Genomic DNA, 22,337 nt, shown 5'->3' with positions numbered 1-22,337 from the left:
ACGGTTTTTGAAAGAAAGTGAATACAAGTAGCAAGCTTGTCTGTACGAAGAAGAATCAAGTATGTGTTCCCTACCTGAGCATGGTTCACACGATTCCTGGTCATGTCGGGCTGAAGTCTGACACGGTGAGTTTTTTTAGTCTCTTAGCTAGTCGAGTTAATGACCCCTTCCACCAACAATAGTAAGCATCTAAGATGCCCACTCCCCATTGTTATGCGCAAGTGCGATTAAATGTTGATACCGGTACGAGAGTTAGCTAAAATGCGTGATAATAAGAACTCCCTTCCCTTCCTTGATTAGATTTTTATTTGGTGAAAAGCCAGTCATTTATCAACACTCACGACTTAAACACTAGCGGAAGCGAGGCAGACGAAAAGCCCCATCCAAACTCATTGTCACGTCACATATATCGTTATCCCTATACTCCCTCTCCGCATTCGTTCACTTTCCTTAAGGTAAAGACAGAGAGACAGAGCAAGTAATTTGAAATCAGACCACACGGTGCAGAAAATATTAAAAAAAACACATTCAAAATGCCATCGAATGCAGACGCAGAACAGCAGAATCTGTGGCGAAGAAATTGTTAAATTCACCACGCACTCACATGAATTGAACATAGCAGAAAAGCCCCCCCCCCAAATGCTTACCGCAAACCAAGGAATGGATGTGTTACTGTGAACCTTAAAGAACTATTAAAATATTGATCAAATATTATCTTAGTATATAAAATATTATAAAGAAAATATTTTAATATATTAAAATATTTTCTTTATATCATTTTATATATAAAAATATTTCAAAATACTTTAATATATTAAACTATTTTTTTACATTATTTCATATAATATAAAGAAAAGAAAAAGAGAGAAACGACTTGGACATTGGTTAATCTGTGAACTTCCTTCATTCGCCTCGTTTTACCCGTTGGGACATTGCATTCTATGTTTTGTTTTGTGTTTATTAAATTTTATTGAATAGTTGATGTACGAGGGGCGTGCAATAAGTAATGTCCCTGACCACTTCCTATAGCAGTAGAGCAACGAAACTTGGCACAGTTATTAGTCTTTTTCTACAGAGGAACCACCCAGAGTTATGCATTTCTCCCATCGTTTGATGTAGCTCTGGAGACCGTTTTTGTAGAACACCCCAGGTTGGTCCTCCAACCACGACGTGACTTCAGAAATCACGGCTGCATGATCTGGGAAACGTTTTCCTTTCAAAAACAACTTCATGGCTGGGAAGAGGTGAATGTCAGAGAGTGCAAGATCAGGAGAGTAGGGAGGACGGGGTAGGATTTCATAACCACACACCCGTGCTTCTGATCTGGCGAAACGCAAGTTGTGGACCGGAGCATTGTCCTGCAGAAGGAGGGTACCTTTGCTGATCTTGCCCCTCCTCTTGATTTTGATAGCTTCCCTTAATTTCCTCAAAAGTGAAGTATAATAGGCTCCTGTAATTGTGGTACCCTTTTCCAGGAAATCTGTCATCACTACTCCGTCCTGGTCCTAGAAGACTGTGAGCATGACCTTGCCAGTGGAGGGCTGCACCCTTGACATGGGAGGTGGCGAGTCCAAGTGCTTCCACTGCATTGACTGGGCTTTGGTCTCTGGATCATAGTGATGGACCCAGGTTTCATCCTGCGTAATCAGTCTTTTGGCACATCTCCAAATTCATCCTCGAGCACTCGGCGCGTTCTCGGTTCTGGAATGATGTGAGCAACCTGGGAATCCATCTGGCAGACACCTTATGCATATGCAAATAGACCTTGTACTAATCTTGACATCTTGGGCTATTTGGCGAATAGTAATGTGCCGATCTTCCAAAATGGCAGCCTCAACTTGACGGACAGATGCCTCATCAATGGCAGCAGAGGGGCGACCAGGTCTGGGAGCTGTTTCCACAGACTTCCGGCCATGTTTGAATTCACGATGCCAGCGTTTTACAAGGTCATATGATGGGGCATTATCACCATAAGTTTCTTTCATTTCATCAAGTCTCCTGTGGTGTGCGTCCTTTCAAATACAAAATCCGGATCACTGCTCGACATTCAGCAGGCTCCATTTTACGTCTGACTCAGTTCAAACACCTGTAAAACGGAAACCACAATTAGTTCAGAGCTGTAATTTGCCACATAAACCGTAGAGATATGAATCATTGCACATGCAAAATTTTAGCTAGATCAGACAACTGGAAGTGGGTCAGGGGCATTACTTATTGCACGCCCCTCGTATATATAAGTACATATGTATAGTCTGGTTATGTCCGGTCATTTCTTCTTGTTTTGTCAAATTGTACTTTGGGTTATTTCATGACGATACTGATCAAACAACCTTGGATTAACTTGCCATTCCACGTGCGGCATATTACATTTTTCTTTTCTTAACACGATATGTACTCAGGAATAAATTCCAAATTAGAATTCTCGATTGAGACGTATCGTCACCATTTAAAATTTTTTCTTTTCGCACCTGATCTCTCCTAAATTGCATTTATCTTGGAAAGATATCACTCACTCCCCAACTCCCCACTCTGTTTTTTCTTTTTCTTCCCCATTTAGATCTTATCCCCAGTTAGAGATTTGCTGCTTATTTTCGGTTCAAAACAAACCGGAAAACAGTGGCCAGTCTATTATTTTGAAAGAGTTGCAAGGAAAGAGGGCTTATTAACCACATTTTTTTCCGTTGTCACCCCCACCCCTCTCACTCGATTGTAAATTAAATGAAATTATTTCATAAAAAACATAGTTATTTCCAACAAAACTTTTAAACAATTAGGAAATTTTAAGTAGGACAGCCCCTACAGTATATGTGGTATTATGGCGGGTTAGGGTTATGGCGATTGATAATTCTAGCTAAGAGTAGAATAGACTTTTTTAGTTTTGGTGACAAAAGATGACCAATGGCATCCATTTTTTCACACTTTCATATCGCCTTGCGTATAAAATGCTTAAAATGTAATTATTTTTATAATTCTTTTCTTCCCTATTTATATCTCTTCATTTAGACATTTGCTGCTTGTTTTTGGTTCAAAACACTGGCTTACTAACCCCATTTTTTCCCTCTCTCACAAATGAAATGAACTGATTTTATATAAACGTTTTTTATTTATTTTCAATATTTTTTTTTTTTAAACGATTTGGTAAATTTAAGCTCCTGGAGTAAACATGTGGTATTATCATGAAAAATGTGGTATTATGAAAAATGTGGTAGTATCGTGATTAATGATTCTAGCTAAGAGTAGGATAGGAATTTTTTTTTAGTTATGGTGAGAAAAGATGGTTAACAACACCCATTTTCCCCACACTTTCAGATTGCCTTTTGTCTAATTTGTTTAAAATATAAAAGTTTTATATTGTTTGCAAATAAATAATTCAATGTGTAGTATCTGTTCTGATGTGGCACAGACTGTTCTGTCCTCAGTGGAAGACTTCAACAATTTTTAATTTTGTTCCAATCTAGAGTGCCTCCTCCGTTTAGGAAGCTGGATTCTCTCACATTTAAAGCCGACCTTGTATCTGACTTTGCCCTCGTAGGGAGGCAAGTAAATAGATCAAAGTATAGTATTTGTTCTGTCCAAAGATGGTACAATAATTTCATGGATCATATCTTTGTACTGAACTTAAAATGGAAGTATATCACCAACTCCTACAAGGATTTTAATGATAAAGTCTCATAACTAGATATTCTGAAACTACTTCAATCAAAGAGTTTATTTCAGCTTGAACAAAATTGATATCATAGTATTATGGGGTCTACATTCGCCTCAGGCGTCCATAGAATGGAAAAATTTTAAACACGGCAACAATAAAGCATACAACTCTCCAATTTTCATGAATGCTGCTAGTTATGATGATAATAATATAGCTTCCTTTTATTAAAATCGTTCCAGACAAGCCATGAAGCCACTTGATGCAAGGAGCTAAAAAAAAAGAAAAGAAAAAGAAATACTACTATTTCAAGCTCTAAAATCAACTAACGATAAGTGTTAAATGAATAGATTCCGACCTTGAAAACAACAATTCTTCCCCCTTTGTCAGAAACATCACGCATGGAATGTGAGGACTAAAGGACAAAATAAGGAAACTAAAAGTTAAACGGCTGCCGATAGTAAATGCAAGATCTGCTTTATATTATTTTTCTACTACTACTACTATTACTACTACTACTACTACTACTACTAGCATTAAAGTCTATTACAAGACGCTAAGGCAGTTGATATTCATGTGTACGTTAACACCTTTCACACACATTAAAACAAAAAAAAAAACGAAATAATCTTATCAGCAAAGATTGTGATTTACCAATCATGGTAAGAATAGCTACTACAGGGTGAAAGAATAAAATTTTTACGCCCTCAAGAAAACAACACTACAGCTTTATTTTAAAACTTTTATTGAAAAAAATCAATTCAGGTAACTTGGTTATGTAGTAGTAGAGCTGACATCTATTCAATGTAACTGCCTTCAGCCTCAATCACCGCTTTGATACGGGTCCGGAACTGGAAGCATGTCTTTTCCACAAGCACCAGCGGGAGCTCAGCGAATATTCTTAGCAAATGTCTGCGATCAGGCTGGCTTTGGTGTTGTGGGAGGTCATGTTGGTGATGTTCATGACGTATGACCAAACAAAGTAATCCAACAGGTTTAGGTCAGGGGAGGAGGGTGGACAGTGAGAAAAGAGTACAAAGTCATAGCATTCCTTCTGAAGCCAAGCCGGGATCTCTTTGGATTTGTGGGACGGCACCAAGTCCTGCTGCCACACCCAGGATCTGCCAGCAGCCACCTGATTGCACCAGGGGATCACCGCACTCTTTAACACATCCAGATACACTTTGGTGTTGACTTTCAAACCAACTTCGAAGATGTGAGGTGTCATGATGTGACCCTCACTTGAAGCCACACCAAAGACCATAACTGTGGCTAGAAACTTTGTTTTCATCACCTTGGGCACGTCCCCGTTACCCTGATTTGCATTTTGAGTGTGCTGACAATATTGCTGTTGTCATAACTTTGATTGGTGCAGAGCATGAGTTGTACAGTGGCGCATCTCTGATCCTGCTCGTTGAGCATTGTGTCACTTTCAGACATGATAGAAGGCTCATATTGCTCTTGGGATTTATACACAACTGACCAACTAGTAGATGCTCTGTAACAAAAAAAGAAAACCGGTTTTTATCAAACAGAAATGGAATCATGTCGTTTTTTTTCTAGGCAACAATTTTATCATTCCACCCTGTATATTATAAACAAGTTGAACTTGCTATAACAAATCCTATAGTCAGTAATCAATATCACTTTCACTAATAATTACCTCTAAAATAAATTATAGTTGGCATTAGAAACCCATGCTGAACTTAGAAAAAAGGGGCCAAGATCCATTGAAATTTACATAGGAATGGTAGGGTTGGGATGATTAGAATCTGAAATAAAAAATAAAATTGGAACTTTTTGGTGTATCAGAAACGGAAAAATTTGTGCCTATTTTCCAATACCTCAAACGATTCTTTTAATTGTTTTTATTTGTTTGTTTTTGTATAAAGCTCAATTTTCCATGACTCATATTTATGATAAATATTTATTGATTTTAAGCTATTAGTAAAACTTAAACTTAGTTCGTGGTAAACATCACAGCTGATGCTTTCCGATGCAAATCAGTCTGCTACTGTTAAGAACTGAAGAGAATTATCAGAAAAGTGAGATTCTGAAGAAACCATCAATAGTGCCTATTTGCTTGCACAAGCCAATCATATGGTAGCTCTGATTCCAAGCAGCCAATCATTGAGTGGCTTCTGAAAACAAATCAGCACCGCTAGTGGGGTTTTTCTAACCTGCTTCTCCACTGGTTCTATAATTATATTCAGCGCTCCACACTATAATGTCTGCAAGACAGGAACAAACTGATCTGCACAAACAAATAATAGTCCTTTATAGCAGTGTGTTGGCCACTACCACATATCAATCACGATTGGCTAATGGCTATGTACTAGCACTCAATGGACTATGTTAACCTCTTTTATGTTTACGTTCATAGACCAAGGCTAGAAAACTCACTCTGCCAATTTTTGCGAATACGCTAGAGTAAAGATGGATACATATATTTACACTAATCTAACATATAGAACATAATCTGGAATTTAGAACAGAATCAGTAATTGTATTGGAATCGGGCATTTAGAACAGAATCCATAATTATATTGGAATCAAGAAATTAGACCAGAATTGAGAATTGTATCGAAATCAGGCAATTAGAACAGAATTTAAAATTGTAGTAGAACAGTTAATTTAAAACAGAATCGGTAATTGTAGCAGAATTGTTAATTTAGAATAGAATCGGTAATTGTATCAGAATCAGGAAACTGGAACAGAATCAAGAATTGTATTGAAATCAAAAATTTAGGACAGAATTGATAAGTGTATTGGAATCGTGAATTTAGAACAAAATCAATAATTGTATCAGAATTGGAAATTTAGAACAGAATTGATAACTATATCGGAAAAAAAAAAGATAAGCATATAATTACACTAATCTAACATATAAAATTATCTTGTTGGATTTATTTGTTTATGATTTGCAAAGATTTGTGTTTTCACACTGAAAATTTTGGCCACTTATGCAGAGAATGATCAGTTTTGTGTGGATGTTTCGTCATCATATTCCGAAATCTTACGTAAACCGCCGGAATATGGTGAAATGCTCAGCCATTGCAGCAGACGACAGTTGATAAATTTAAAGAAAATATTAGTTTTAATCGTGCAAAAATTTAAATCATTAAAAATAAATCATCTGAGTAAAGTCGTCACGATGAATCTAGTGGGTTTGCAGATTATGCCGGAAAAAGTATGAGATGCCACATGTATGCAAGAAAATGCATTAAAAACAGGTATCGTGAGTGACGGATTTGTTTGGAGGTGCACAAATGGGCAATTGACCTCCTTGCTTCAGGAGAATTTTTATTTTATCTAAGTTATGCCTTGAAATTGGAAAAATAAATAAATAGAAGTGGTTCCACAACATTGCAACTGTCTGAAATTTACAGCAAGGGTGTGTCATCGGTTTGGAACATCACGTGATAGATTGGAAAAATTTCATGCAACATATTTGCAAAAAGTATGTTCTTAGAAATCTCCGGCAGATAATTGAAAATCTTTAAAATAAAAAATAAAAATTAAAAATAGTCTACTTTTTGACTTTAACAAAAAAAAAAACAAAAAAAAATGAAAAAAAAAAAACGAAAAGGATTAAAAGAGAAAAAAACATTTTGTCATAAAATATTTTTTTAAAAAACTTAAAAAAAGGAACATGTCTGACTGAATAAAATAAAAACTGATTTCAGTTGTTGCTAAAAAAAAAAAAAAATATATATATATATATATTGCTTAAACTTACCGTAGGTTGATTTAAAAAAAAAAAAAATTGTATTTCTATTTTTTTTTTCATTGAAACGATAAATTTTTTCTATGATGTTTTCTTGTTTTTTAGTGTCTTAAAATTTGATCACTACTCAACAAATTCCAGCAGTTTATGTAAGATGCTGGAATATTCCGACGCAACATTCACAAAGAACCGGGTTATTCTCTGCATAAGTTCCAAGTTTTTAAATGAAAACAAAATTTTGGTTTTGGATACTTAATCTAAAGCAAAGGTGTTATTTCTCAATTCTGCGCAAAAGCAGAAAATTTGAGAAACCTGGCTTAAATAGGTGCTGGAGCTAATAAAATAAAAACATTAATTTAAATGTGTCTCATTAACTCTTATCCTTGAGAGGCATTTCGTCTTGATAAGTAATAACCCAAAAAGTTTGAAAAATAAATAAATAAAAAGTCTGGGATACGTAAAATATGGAATCAGCAGATAAAAACATAAAAAAGGTTAATTTAAAGAAAGAATATTCTACCTGGGTCATTTGAAGGTTGTTGGCTTAGCTCATGCGGATCTGTTTTTTCTTGGATCAAAGAAGGTAAAGCATCAGGAAGGGAAGCTTTTTCTGTGATGATGAATGACTGAGAACAGTTCTTTGGCTTGTGAGATATAATGAGACCAGTTTTTGGTAACTGGATCACTGGCGAAGGGTCAAGGGAAATGGAGTTCCCTAAGTCAAGACAGGTAGACATTGCTTCAGCAGACTTGGATTTTGTTTCAATTTCTGAGTTTATTACGTCATCCTCAAATTGGAATGTCTGCTCCTTGTCTGAACTATTATACGGCGATGCGGAAGATTCTGAACACGTTTGGTGACGGTCAGGTTCCGGAACAGTTTTTTTTTTCTTTGGTTGAAAGCTTTGCATCATTCTTTCATACGCGAGTCTTTCATCATTTAGAATCATGTCATGAAGACTGCCGAATGGCATGTGATCTTTGACAGGACTTATTGGAGACATATCCGAATCCAAAGATAATACAGTAGGGACACTACTTGGACTATATTCTAAGAGTGAAAATTCCGAAGATCCAGATTCACATGGGGATTTAAAATCGGACGGATGTTCCTTTAAATCTAGGTTGTCATCGGACTCCACAATGTCTAACTGGCATGGCCTGCTTACATTCTGTGGTTGTAAATCGAGTACAGAGTCAATATCGGTCTCCAAACACTGACCAGAATACATTCTATTGTTTATTTCTGGGAGGGATTTATTGGTGCTTCTTGGAAATGGTTTTGGAGCAACTGGAAAGGTATTTTCTCCCCCAAACTCTTCGTCAATATCTCCATCTTTTATAACAGTGAAAGTGACTCTCTTAAAACCAACGTCATACATGTCGTCAGTTTTGTTATTCTGCGATTTAAAATTGTCAGGATGCAAAGAATCGGCTCTAGGTTTGGTGCAGACAGGAGTGTCAATTGGCTCTTGCAGACAAACCATTTCCATTTCTTCTTCATTGGAATCTTCAAATACCTGCTCTGGAATTGCTTCCAAGAAATGTCTGGAATGTCTGAAGAGGCTACTGTTTGGGACCTGTGAAGAAAATTCTCGTCGAAAACCTGGTTCTTCTCTGGAATGGCATATCTCATCCAAAGGATTAGCCTCTGGGAAATAGCTCTTGGGTAAATACCCGTCATTTATTGGATCAATTATTCTGTAATCTTCTGTCCCACTGTTTTCAGAATCATCAGCAAAGTCAGAGTCCTCGTCCATCGGATCAAATTCATTCGAAAGATCAAGCTCGTTTGTGGGATCAACTTCAAAGTTAGGATCAAACTCATTACTGCTTTGATGCCCACATGTGTTGCCTCCTGGATTTTCAAAGATCTCACACTGGATATCTAATTTATCTGAATCTCGGCTCAAATCCTTGCTCTCCAAATAAACCTTTTTAAAATCCAGAGCTTCGTTAAACAAAGGCATATATGGATCCTCAAAGTTTAAATCTGAAGATTCAACATACTGCTCACCGACTGATCCAGGCTTGTTATGCAACATCTGTTCAGGGGAATCTCCTTTAGACTCAAGATTCAAAAATGATCCCATTTGAGTTTGATATGTATCAATTAGATGGATTTCACTTTCAGCTTCATCACAAAACCAATCTTTTTTAATCGGTATCTGATCATTCGTTATTGAATCAGATTCAACTTGATTAATAGTTTCTCTGTCTTGACGATAATCCAGCTTTTCTAGACCGCCTTCGAAATAAATACATCCTTCTAATTCATAAGATTTTTTTCCAGTCGTTTCCTGGTCTGTCAGAATTTCCATACCGTTTCCAGTTGTTGCCTGGTCAGCTAGAATTTCCAGACTTTTTCCGGTTGTTGCCTGGTCAGACAAAATTTCTAAATTTTTTTCAGTTGCTGCATCGTTATCCAGAATTTCTAGACTTTTTTCAGATTTTGCCTGGTTAATCAGAATCCCCTGAATTTTTTTAGCTGTTGTCTGGTCAGCCAGAATTTCCAGACTTTTTTCAGGTGTTGCCTGGTCAGACAAAATTTCTAAACTTTTTTCAGTTGTTGCATGGTTATCCAGAATTTCTAGACTTTTTTCAGATTTTGCCTGGTTAATCAGAATCCCCCGACTTTTTTTAGCTGTTTCCTGGTCAGCCAGAATTTCCAGACTTTTTTCGGGTGTTGCCTGATCATCTAACATTTCTCCATTGTCTCCCTTCAGTTTGATTATATGAAGATCAATGCATTTTCTGTCACTGATCAGAGCAGGAGTCTGGCTTTGATGAGTGACACCCAATTCCTTATCTGGAAATGATGAAACAGCAGAGTCCGTGGATCTTTCTACATTTATTTTATTATTCACATCATTTGATTGGATATCTTCAGGTAAAAAGGATGCATCAGGTTTTAATAGTTCAACATCCCCCAGACCAGATTCCAATACAGAATCTTCGAGGACAACATCCATTTTTTTAGATCTTGGTTGTATCTGTAATTCGAAACTATCAGGATTTTGACCTAGATTTACATTGGAATTTTCAGACTGTTGCTCTGGGACGCTTCCATTGTTATGACGAAATACACTGGAAGCACCAGAAATTAAATCATTCGGAACACCACCTTCTGTGCTGCCAGGTAAAATAACAAGTTCTGTAACGAGATCAGGTTGAAATCCAATTACGTTAAATTGATCTGGTTTCTTTGCTGTATTCACAGACGCTCTATTAAGAGGCAAAACTTGGTGCTTGGAAGAATTTGCCTCCAAGATTCTTTTATCATCGGAGTTCTCATCTAATTTGGTGAATTGATTCAGACTACCAGTTTCGTCTTTGTCTTCATTCTTGTCTTGGAGAATCAGTTTTGGACGTGTACCATCTTCCACAGAATAATCATTTCTGGAACATGTCGCAGAATTCTCCCTTCTAGTCTCAAGATCTGCATTACAAATAAATGCTTCTTTTTTAGAAAGGTTCATATGTTCAGAATCTTTGGCAGCAAATTCAGTAAAATGAAACCCAGGATGTTCTTTTTCGCAAAATTCCGCCGAGATCTTAATATTACAATCATCAGCTGTTGGAATCTTTTGGCGATAAACCGGTAATGAGTTCTGCAGGATTGGATCATTATTCTGGGACAAAGTTGTTTCCATGAACGATTTAAAATCTTCAGAATTCTCAAATTCACCTTCCGTAAAGGAAGTATCGTGTAGAGATTTTATTAAGGTAGGGCTGTCCGAGGATTCATCCAAAGCAGATTCTTCTTCGGAACATATTACGTCCAATGGTTGAGACGTTAATGAATGTATAGATTCGGTTTCTGCCATTTCTACAGATTCTCCACGATCAATTCCTGAGATTTCACTTGGAGGATTTGAAATATCAAGATCAGAAATTGTTTCATTGTTCTCCGGCTTTTTTGTTTTTAAATTGCTTAAGATATGGGTAGCTTGATCATCAGAGGAGTTTTTTGAAAGCCCAGGAAAATGATTTGATTTCTCCTGTTTCTTAAGACATTCGTCAGATGAAGATGTCTCACCACCAAAAAAGGAATTTGTATTTGTTTCGCTTTCAGGATACAACTGAGCAGTAGGTTCAAATATATTTTGATCTACACATTCTTTAGGATGTTTCAAATGCTGCTTGTTTTTACCAGGATCAATTACCGGATCAACTGTTGAAGCCTTCACAGAATTTACCTGCTCACTTTCGGATGATTTTTGGGACATTTCCGATTCACAATTTTTATATTTGACACTCGTCTTGAAAGAAACATAAAAACATTCCTTCCTATCGATTTCACATGATCCAATCTGATTATCTGCACTTCCAGTTAGAGTAAAAGTGCAAGAGTCACAATTGGGATTGCTACAGAAATCGATAACCCCAAATCGATCATGAACACAATCACTTACAGTGCTTAATTTTTGATTTTCGTTTTGAAGCCAATTTTCATTTTGACTATTTTGTTGATTGAGATAGTCGGCTGAATTTTCGCTTATTAAGTTATTGTTTTCAACTGATAGTTTTCCATTATTTTCAGATGAGCTCTTTAATTGTTGGTTCATTTGATGTTCACATTGATCCGGGTCAAATCTCGGCTCAACTTCAGTCTTTTTGAGATCAAACATAGTTTTAGAAATCTCTTGAGTAATAATGGTTTTATTATTGTCAGATAGAACCAAATCAGGCTGAGATAGGAAATTAAGATTTTCAAGTTTATCGACATTTTCTATCTGATGTTCACACTGATTTGATTCTGATCCTAACTTAACTGCAGTTTTCCAAGGATCAGTCATATTTATAAAAAATTCTTCAGTTTGAGTGTTTTTTTCGTGTTCCAAATTAATCATTGTTGGTTTAGGATCAAAATTAATATTTTCAAGTTCAATATGTTTTTTATCATCTTTACTTTCACTTGAATCAAATCTTGGCATATCTGCATTGTTTTTAGGATCAGCCATGGATTTAGAAAACTCTTGAATTTTAGTGGGTTTATGTAATTCTGACGTAAGCTGTTCAAACTGTGTTTGATCTTTACAATCATTTGGTTCAAATTCTGGGTCAAATGCAGTTATTTCATGATCTACCTTTGTTTCAGAAAATACTACAACGCCAGAGGATGATTCACATGTTCCTTGTATTTTTGAATGATACGTTTCAGACGAAAAGTCCTGACTAGGATCAGCTTTAAATAGTTCATCGCTGATTTCAGAATTATTCCCTGAATCAACATTTTTAATGTCCATATTCTGTTCTAAACAGTTGGTATTTCTTTGAGTTGAATTTAATGGAGAGGTTTTTAACTGTTCAACCAATTCCACAATTTCTTTATCTTTTGATGTTTCTTTGCCTGAATCAAAAACAGACAAAGATTTTGGATCTATTCGTTCACAAGATGGACTTCCAACAAGTTGAGATTCCTCATCGCATGTGTCTCTTGCAGATGTTTTTCCAGACATTTCCAAACTGTCAGTATTATTTGATTCTTCTTCTTCATGACTCTGATCAGAACCAGCAAACAATTCAAAAGAATGATTATTGCAATTCTTATATTTAGTTGAAGGTCTGGAAGAAACAAGAAAATATTCTTTCCTTTCAATTGCAAATAATCCAACTATTTCATTATGATCCATAATTACTGAAGGATCTTGAATGTTAATAGTTTGCTGATGTTCAGATTGTACTGATTCAGATTGTGTTTGATCTTTACAATAATTCTGATCAACTTTTAGCTCAATTTCAGTTTTTGGAGAATCGGCTTTATTTGTATATATAGGATCAGATGAAATTTCTTTAGGTTCAGACTGAACTGTTTCAAGTTGTGTTTGATCGCTAGCATATTCTTGAACAAATCCTGGCTCGACTGTGGTATTTTTACGATCAGCCACAGTTACAGGAAACTCTTGAGCCATAATTGTTTTGTGTCGTTCTGAATTAATTTCAGCTCCATCAAGTTGGAGCATTGAATTAGAATGTTCAAATTCAACTATAGCTTGTGTTTGATGATCATGTTTAAATCTTGGTTCAAATGCAGTATTTTTAAGATCTCCGGCTTCAATTATTTCCTGAGAGTCGAATGGAGAAATTTTGAGATTAGAATTTTCAGATTTATCAATATTTTGTGTTTGATCTCTATATTTAACCTGAATATTCATCATTGGAGGATCACACATATTTTCAAGGTTTTGAATTCTCTGCGTTTTCTTATGTTCATTATCAACTATGTCAGGTTCAGTGAGGAAATTAGGAGTTTTGTATTCATTGATATTTTGCGTTTGATCTCTAAGCTTCCCTGGATCAAACCCCAGATCAACAGCAGTTGTTTTTGAATCCGCTATTTTTTGACCTTCAAAATTAATTATGTCAGGTTTAGATACGAGGTTAAAATTTTCAAATTCATTTTTATTTTGTGCTTTAGCTTCACAATTATGTGGATCAAATCTGGTTTCAAGTGAACTCGTTTTATGATCAGTTATAGTTTTCTGTTGTCCTGAATTAACTGTTGCCAATTCAGGGTTTGGAAGCAAATTAAGTGGTTCAAATTTTGTAATATTTTGCATTTGAGTCCAGCTCACGCATGGATCAGACTTAGATCTATTCCTTTGTTGCATTTTCTGTTCAACGTCAAGAAAACAGGATTCTGCCTCCATATACACTACTTCTAAGTTTGACATCTTTCTGTTGCTGACTGTCTGCAAAGTATCCGGTTTTCCAGAACCAAATAGCAAACGATACACAAACTCTTCATTCTCCATGCCGTCTTCATTGGAGACTTTGTGTTTGGCTTCAGTTCCTTGCATTTCAACCTTCAAATTTTTTAATTGTTCTCCCGATTTGTAGTCTTTTAAAGTATGATCTTCTGTCTGTGAGTGGAGATCTATGGGACCGCTGTAATAAACGTCTTCTGCAAACAGGAAAAATTAAAAATGATCTGAAAGAAATTTTTCGGGATGGAGAGGTAAGAAAAAGGTGGATAATCTGGGAGAAAAAGCCACGGCAAAGCAAAGGTTTCTAAACTGAAATGTTGGGAGTTTTTTTTTTATAATGCACAAGCGATTCTAAATATTTCAACAAGCTGAAAGCTCACACAGGATGGGGGGGGGAGTTGTTTTGGAATTTATATACAAAAAAAAGTCAGTTGTTAAATTTTAATATTTCGATTCTTTAGATTACTGTTCTCATCTGTGTTAATTATAATTATTAATTATAAATACATAATAAATTATATATATATATATATATATATATATATATATATAGGTAAGTAGGTAGTTATAAATAATAATTATATAGATATAAAGCAGTTAAATTCGTATTATTTGGATTCTTCAGACTACTGTTCTCATATTGAGTGTTATTTTCATATTTCAGTTGATATAATCTACAACCTTCTTCAGGTGAATCCTATCGAACTTGGAAATCTGCACGTAATTTCGCACAGAAACCTTTATTTAGTTCATGGGTGGGGGTAGCATGCTCTTATTCTATAAGCCATGACTGGATAGAAGTCCTAAGTAATTTGCAGTCGTAACTTCGAGTGTCTCCCACACTAAGGATTGAACCTTCAACCTCCAAAAGCGTGTAACTTTAATACTGAATTTTACCTAGTACTTTATCCATTATGCCATGAGTCATTGTTGACCAAAACGTTGTGAAAATATAAGATAAAAATGGTAGTCCAAAAGATCCAAATAATATGAATAATCACGCCTCATCTAAAAAAATTCAGAAACGCAATCGGTAAATGTTCAATATTATCAAAAGAATGCTATAAAAATGTCCGTAACTAAAAATACTTAAAAACAACAATCTTGTCTGTTCATGCTAAAAAGGTTATCCGTCACTTCTAATGCATTTCTGTCTGGCAGACATTGTAAAACAAACTGCCACAGACGGTCCAGCTGGTTATTCATATTATTTGGATTTTTTTTTGGGCTACTGTTCTCACCTTGAGTGTTATTTTCAAAACGTTTTGGTCGGCAAGGACCCATGGCATAGTGGATAAAGTGTGGGGAAAATAAAAACGGACGTACAAACGACCTACCTGTGAAGCGCCCACGTGTCTGCCTGTCATGTACGTTGGACAGGAAAAAGAGAAACCAAGATGGCGTCTGTGATATTCAACAGAAACGGTCTCATGTGATCTCGCGAGATCACACGAGATTCACATGGGTGAATGTAATATAAAAGCAGGTCGCTTGGAGGAGTGGGAGAGTTTTCGCTGTACAGACGGTAAACAGGTGACGTTACAAGACGGTTACTCAATGCATTTGAACGATTGAGGGAGTTTCCATTTCTACATAGAGTTCTTGGTAAAATTCAGTTGTATAGTTGCACTCTTCTGGAGGTTGAAGGTTCAATCCCCAATGCGGGTGACACTCAAAATACAATTGTGAATTTCTTAGAACTTCTGCGCAGTCATGATGGAACAGGAGCATGCTATTCCCATTTGAAAATTTCATGTAGATTTCCAAGTTCGACAAAGATTCCCCAAGTTTTACACGATACACCTGTAGAAGGTTGGAGATTACATTGGCTGAAAAGTTGTGAAAATAGCACTCAAGATGACCGCAGCAGACTTGTTTCTATAAGTCTATAGAAATCACGAAGCGTGAGAGGTAGGGCAAAATTGTTATTTTCTCCATGTCGAATATTCCGCATAAGCTGCATGGATGCCAGTGAAATTTCTAGCAACCAAATAGTCGAGAGTGAAGTCACTTGGAAATCAACAATATCGAGAAGGTGTATGCATAAAAAACTCAAGTTGTATATGAGCAGATTTGAGTGTTTGTGTAGATTGGTGATCTTACACCAACTTCAGATCAAAACATTACATACTTCAGTGTTATGTCGAAATTAGTATAAATTCCAAAAATTATGAAAGATCATTCAGTAGAAGATATGCTAGATCTATTTTTAATAAAATATCATCCACAATCACATTCTGATATTTTGTATTTAAAAATGGCCCACCAATTATTTAAGTCAATTTAAGTCAAGGGAGATAAGTCAGTTTGTCATACTGAACTGGTTACACAATTGTTCAACATTAAAACATACAATAAAACTCAATAATTCGATAAATTCTATTTTTACTTGTAATTATTTTTCTACTTGATCATTTTGGAAATTTATATTAACATGACATGCAAGCATGTAATAATGTTTTCACCTGAAATGCTTTTGTTTAAAAGATCACCAATGTAACCATCGCATTTCAAGTGAAAACATTATTATGTACTTCTGTGTCATGTTAAAATTAGAATTTTTAAAAATTACAAAAAATGATCCGGTAGAAAAATAATTACAAGTAAAAATAGAATTGAGTTATCAAGTTATTGCATGTTTTAATGTGAAAGAGTTGTGTGACCAATTCAGTATAACAAACGTACATCACCCTTGGCTTAAACTGACTTAAATTAAGAGTCCACCATTTTTAAACAAAAAGTCTCAGAACGTAATTTTTTTTTATTAAAAATACATCTAGCACATCTACTGTATCATTTTTCGTAATTTTTGGAATTTATACTAATTTCGGCATGACACATCAGTATGTAATAATGTTTTCACCTGAAATGCGTTGGTTTTAAAGATTACTAATCTACACAAGCACCACAATTTCTCCTAAATCAATTTTTTTTTCGTTGACAAAAATTTAAAAAGAAAATTAAATTCATCATCATCATCAGTTTAACCCTTAGGCTATGCTGGCGGTTAATTTTTTAACACCTAGTTTTTACTATTACAAACAACTACAACAGTGGTGTCTTCTCCCTTGACTTAAATTAAGGGTCCACCACTTTTAAACAAAAGGTCTCAGAACGTGTGTGTGTGTGTGTGTGTGCGCGCGCGCGCTTATCATTTATTAAAAATACATCTAGCACATCTACTGTATCATTTTCCGTAATTTTTTAAAAGTTATGCTAATTTTAACATGACACACATAAGTATGTAATAATGTTTTCACCTGAAATGTGTTGATTTAAAAGATCAACGATCTAAACAAGTATACATATTTGCATAACTTTAAGAAACCATCGTCTTGTTATAAGGTGCATCGAATTGTATTTAGGATAGTGTTTGGAAGCAATCAGGAATCAGAAAAATCGGAAGTTTCGGGGGTATCAGAAAAGTTGGGCCGAGATTCTGATCCTAAAAATGATTCTTTTAATTATTATTTTTTTTAATTGTTTAAAACTGAATTTAGGGACACTAATGTACTCTATAACCCCGGCTAGAAATTAAACTTTTAAGTACATAAAACGTGTGAAAGTGTAAGAATATGAGAATGATATTTAGTTAAAACCAGGGTTGCAGAGTCAAAGTCAGAGACAATTGAAAGCTTTGGAAGGAAGGGGAGCCAAAGTCGTAGAATACAAGAAGTTGGAATGGGAAAACTTGAAAATAAGGAGTCAAATATTTTGGAATTTTAAGTGTCGGAGATTATGCGTTTTCTGATTCCACAACCCTGGTTAAAATTATATATCATCTAAAGTTATGATGAAGCTGACATGAACCTCGATAGATTGATATAAAACAGGGGGGGGGGGGGGACTCATGTTGAAAAAAAAAAAAAAAAAGAAACGTTAAGAAAAGTAGGAAATATGCAATAAGAATTACTTCCAACTTTCCAGAATAAGATCAGAGGAATAATATAAGGGGAGCTAGTACCATTATTTTATTGTAGTGGCCAGTTCCTCTCTCTCTCATATATATATATATATATATATATATATAAAAGGGTTGGGGCAATCAATTGGAATTAGAATCTGAAAAATCTGAATCTTGGGGGATACCGGAATCAACATCGGAAAAATTTGTGCATATTTTCCAATGCTAAAAACGATTTAAAAATTTTTTTTTTTTTTTTGATTTCGTTTAAAACAAAATTTCCCACTTCTGGTTGTCATAAAAAATATAATGAATATTTATTGATTTTAAAATACAAGTAAAACTAAAATCTACAGACCCCCCCCCTCACACACAGGTGTATTTTTTACGTTTGAGAAAATGTGTGCACACCTAACACCTGTTTTACAGTAATCGGGAAAAATAGCAACTTTATAGTTAAATATTTAGAGATTTATGAAGAATCCGAATTGAAATCGATAATTGTATCGGAATCGGGAGTTTAGTACGGAATTGAGAAAATATTGGAATCGTTCCATCAGTAATATATATATATATATATATATATATATTAAGTAATGTGATTTATAATTTTAAAATTTAAAAAAAAAATTTTAAATTAAAAATCAAATTTTAATTAAATTAAAAATCAGTTTCATAAGAAGGAACAACAACAAAGTCAATTATCTGTACGATCGTTTCGGAAATCCGTGCTTTTTATTTGTGGTATACATGAAGTCACGTAGAACAATTATACATAGTTTTTTTGGTAAGCACGGTCTCCTCATCAGCAAATTTAGGAGGATTTCTATTGAATTTAAAAGACACCAAAAATAAACCTAGCATTAAAAGTGACTTTGTTGTTGTTCCTTCTTATGAAACTGATTTTTAATTTAATTAAAATTTGATTTTTAATTTTTAAAAATTTTTAAAAATTTTTAAATTATAAATCACATTACTTAATATTGAATTAGCTCTAGGACATTTAACTATCGAGCTTATTATATATCTAAATTACAACGAGCATTTCCTGTATTTTAATTAAACTAGTAATTTCACTATTACATTAAAATACACTTAGCTCTTTAGACTATTATTCTAATCTCCTTTAAATTTATATATATATATAAACAGATGTACCTGGCGTTACCCGGTATTAAACGTAAGGTTACATTCCTTAAAAAAAAAAAAAAAAAAAAATGAAGTAAAAAAAAAAAAAAACGGAAAGAAACTGAGACATCAGCATCCAAGTATTGTTTTTTCTAAACAGTTCACTTCTCGTAAGTAAGAAAAAAAAATACTTGAGTTGAGATCGAACTCAAAACCTAAAAACAGCGAGTCAAGTACAATTACCATTAGTCCAGCTTGACACGATCTTTAAAAAAGTGTTTTCAAACCTACTTATCCACTGTCCTCCACGCACACATTTTTTTTTTTTAAATGTGACCCCTTAGCAGCCCTCTTTTTTCTTTTCCGGCTGAAAACCGATTAAAAAGTTCTCCATGTGTATGAATACCCTATATATCAAATTTCAAGTCTGCAGATCAAAAATTCGTTGAGTATATAGATTGAGAAGTGTTCACACACACATATCACTTATATATATATATTTGTATGTTAATCCACATATGCTTCTAGATAAGTATTTTCAGGGTTATAGGAAATGCAATAACGTTCATCATAGTTCATATGAAATTTCGTAGCCCTTTGACAAAAAATGATTTTTTTAAATGTTTAAAAATTTTTTCAAACGTGTCTGCATGCGATCCAACCAGCATTAACATAAAAATATCAAAAATAAAATGTAACAAATTCAAAACAACAACGTTTTTATGTTTCTTGAACTCTCTATAACCCTTTAAAATACTTCTCTAGAAGCATACGTGGGAGAACATACAAATTTACACATTATGAATTACGGGTCTATTTTGGACAAACCACAACTCCACGCTACGAGGCAACTGGAAAACTTATATATTAAACAGGCTCAAACAAGATTGAATATTATTTTATTGAGTCAATTCAAAAACTTGGGGGCATTATATGCGCCGGCATTATCATTGAGAATAGTTTCCAATACAGAATTAACAATTCTAGTAAACGTAGAGCACAATACATTTCCACTACTGTAGAATCTGGCTCTAGACAACGCATCCACAAGACAGCGCTTCCTTTCTCAAACACAAAAAAATGTATATTATTTTCTCAATCAAGCACGCACAACAAATATCTTAATACAGACATTGGTCTCCTGGTGCTTCTGCGTTTACCGACCTGCAATTTCTACAAAAGTGGGTTCTGGCTTGCTCGGCAGTTGATAGAAATAACCAAAAAAAGTTGATTGAGCGTTTCTCAATTTTTAACGAACGAGCTGTCTGTGCTTAGCTAATACAAATCAATGAAGACTACTTCTTTTGTAAATTGGAAGAAATAAAAAATTAATTTTAATTGCGCAGGTTAGGGTTCCAGGTACATATTCGATATCAGTTGCATGGCTAATTAACTGGTCAATCTATTTGAAGATGGCCAATGTGAAGAAGAGGAAAATGTAGTGATGCGGCCACGTCACGTGATCAGTAGGTCTCACATAGATACTCCAGGAACAGCAAGAAGGGCAGACAAAGAAAGAGGTGGGAGGACAACACTTTATTTGCCAACATTTAACTTTGTGTCAGAATCATCTTCATTCTATTATGTATTGGTACCCTATGCTAGCAAGTAGAGATACAGTTAACTAGTATGGAGTTTGGCGGAGGTTACATTAGTACAGAACGACTGGAAACAATGCCAAGACAAGCGGGGAGCACATAGAGAGCCTAGTATTCCCAAATGGTCACCCATCTGGTACTGGCCAGGCTCATTGTTGCTGAACTTTGGTGATCTGGCGAGAACCGGTGTGTCAACATGATTACGATGCATATACATACAACTGGAATTGAAAACAGCGCCGACTCAGGAGAGGTGCGGTTGGGGATTACGCAACATTTGTCACAATAAAAAGCAAACAAACAAAAAGAAAACCACTATATATTGGAACCCTACGCCAGTAAATAGTGATTATGTTAACTTGTATGAATTTTAGCAAGGATTACATAGAGTACATGTCAGGATAATCTCTGGTGGCAAACAAAAATAAACCACCTGCAGTTAGAGTTATTGAGGCGAGGTCGTGGGGGGGGTAAAGATTAGCTCCCTACACAAAACATGCTAGAAATGCAGATTACATCATAGAGTTTAAGGAAGAGAACAGAGTTTTCTAGGCAGTCAGAACCGAAAAGCGAGATGCGTTTAAAAATGCAGAGAGAATCTAAGTGAATATTGCCTCAAGACTCTGCCCATGTGTCGACCGTTTTAAGACTAAGTAAGAAAATTAAGTAAGAGATAATTTACATGGTCTCTCCCCCAAAGAGCAAACTCTCTGAATAAAACCTTTGAAACTTCAAGTTTATATTTTGCTTCATGCATGGTTTGGGCTAGTGCAGCCAGTATGTGTTTTGTGAAAAAACGAAGTGCTTCCCATGGGTTTTCTTTCGTTAACGCTTTGTTTAGCGAAATGTAAGACTTGATAATTTTCAAATCTCTTATAGATAAAAAGCACATTGTTTGTGTATGTGTGTATGAGTTTGTTCTTTATGGATTCTGAAACGGGTGGAAAGTAGAGATTATCTCAACTATTATGAATTTCGGTGAGGGTCACATAATACATGTCAGGATAACCCAATGGCAAACGGAAATAGACCCAGTACATCTAACGGGATTTAATCAAAGGAATGAAGAGCTACATCATTAAATAAAATGCGCTAGAAATGCATTTGTCGAATGATATCACATAGAAATGACATTGCCTGTGAATATTGCCTCAAGATTGCCCGTTCGTTGACCATCTTGAGACTGAGTAAGAAAATTAAGCCAGAAATAATTTACCTGGTCTCTCTCCCCCAAAGAGCAGACTGTTTGAATAAAATCTTTAAAATATCTAGCAAATCTCCATTGTGTTTCCACGAGTTAAACAGAAGATCGCAACCACGAGGGGATCAACAGCCAAGCATGAAAAAGTGATGATTGGAGAATGAAGACCAGCGACCCCGCACGTATGTATGTAAAAAGACTTTTATTAATTGTTTCTTAATCGCTTACTGGTGAAAGTGCACAAGTATGCGTATGTTGGAAACAACATGTGTGAACGAAGGTTCGTTTATCCCATTCGGTTTTTGGAAATGCTACATTATTTTATTTAGTTGTTTTAATTATAACTTTGTTTTCTAAATGATTCCTTTTATAAATTTTATATTTACTTAAATAAAATAAATAAAATAGAAATAGATTAATAAA

General features: G+C 35.0%; 1 protein-coding gene across 7 annotated transcripts in view; it reads right to left on the bottom strand.

Moving 5' to 3' along the window:
* LOC145263069 (uncharacterized) overlaps positions 1–22,337 on the bottom strand; it is a 531,947-nt gene that overhangs the window by 67,691 nt on the left and 441,919 nt on the right. For 6 of the 7 annotated variants that reach the window (XM_080119927.1, XM_080119930.1, XM_080119929.1 and 3 more), the window contains one exon: positions 7,894–14,280. In XM_080119927.1, the coding sequence (XP_079976053.1) occupies positions 7,894–14,280 (6,387 nt within the window). Of the gene's footprint in view, positions 1–4,808; positions 5,145–7,893; positions 14,281–22,337 lie in introns of those variants that run through there. The other variant, XM_080119933.1, reaches the window with a different exon arrangement.

This window comes from Euprymna scolopes, chromosome 38, assembly GCF_053919585.1.
Source record: "Euprymna scolopes isolate OS-2025 chromosome 38, ASM5391958v1, whole genome shotgun sequence".
Taxonomy (NCBI): Eukaryota; Metazoa; Mollusca; class Cephalopoda; order Sepiida; family Sepiolidae; genus Euprymna; species Euprymna scolopes.
Note: the sequence above shows the minus strand (reverse complement) of the source record. Positions and strands in the feature narration are given on the sequence as shown.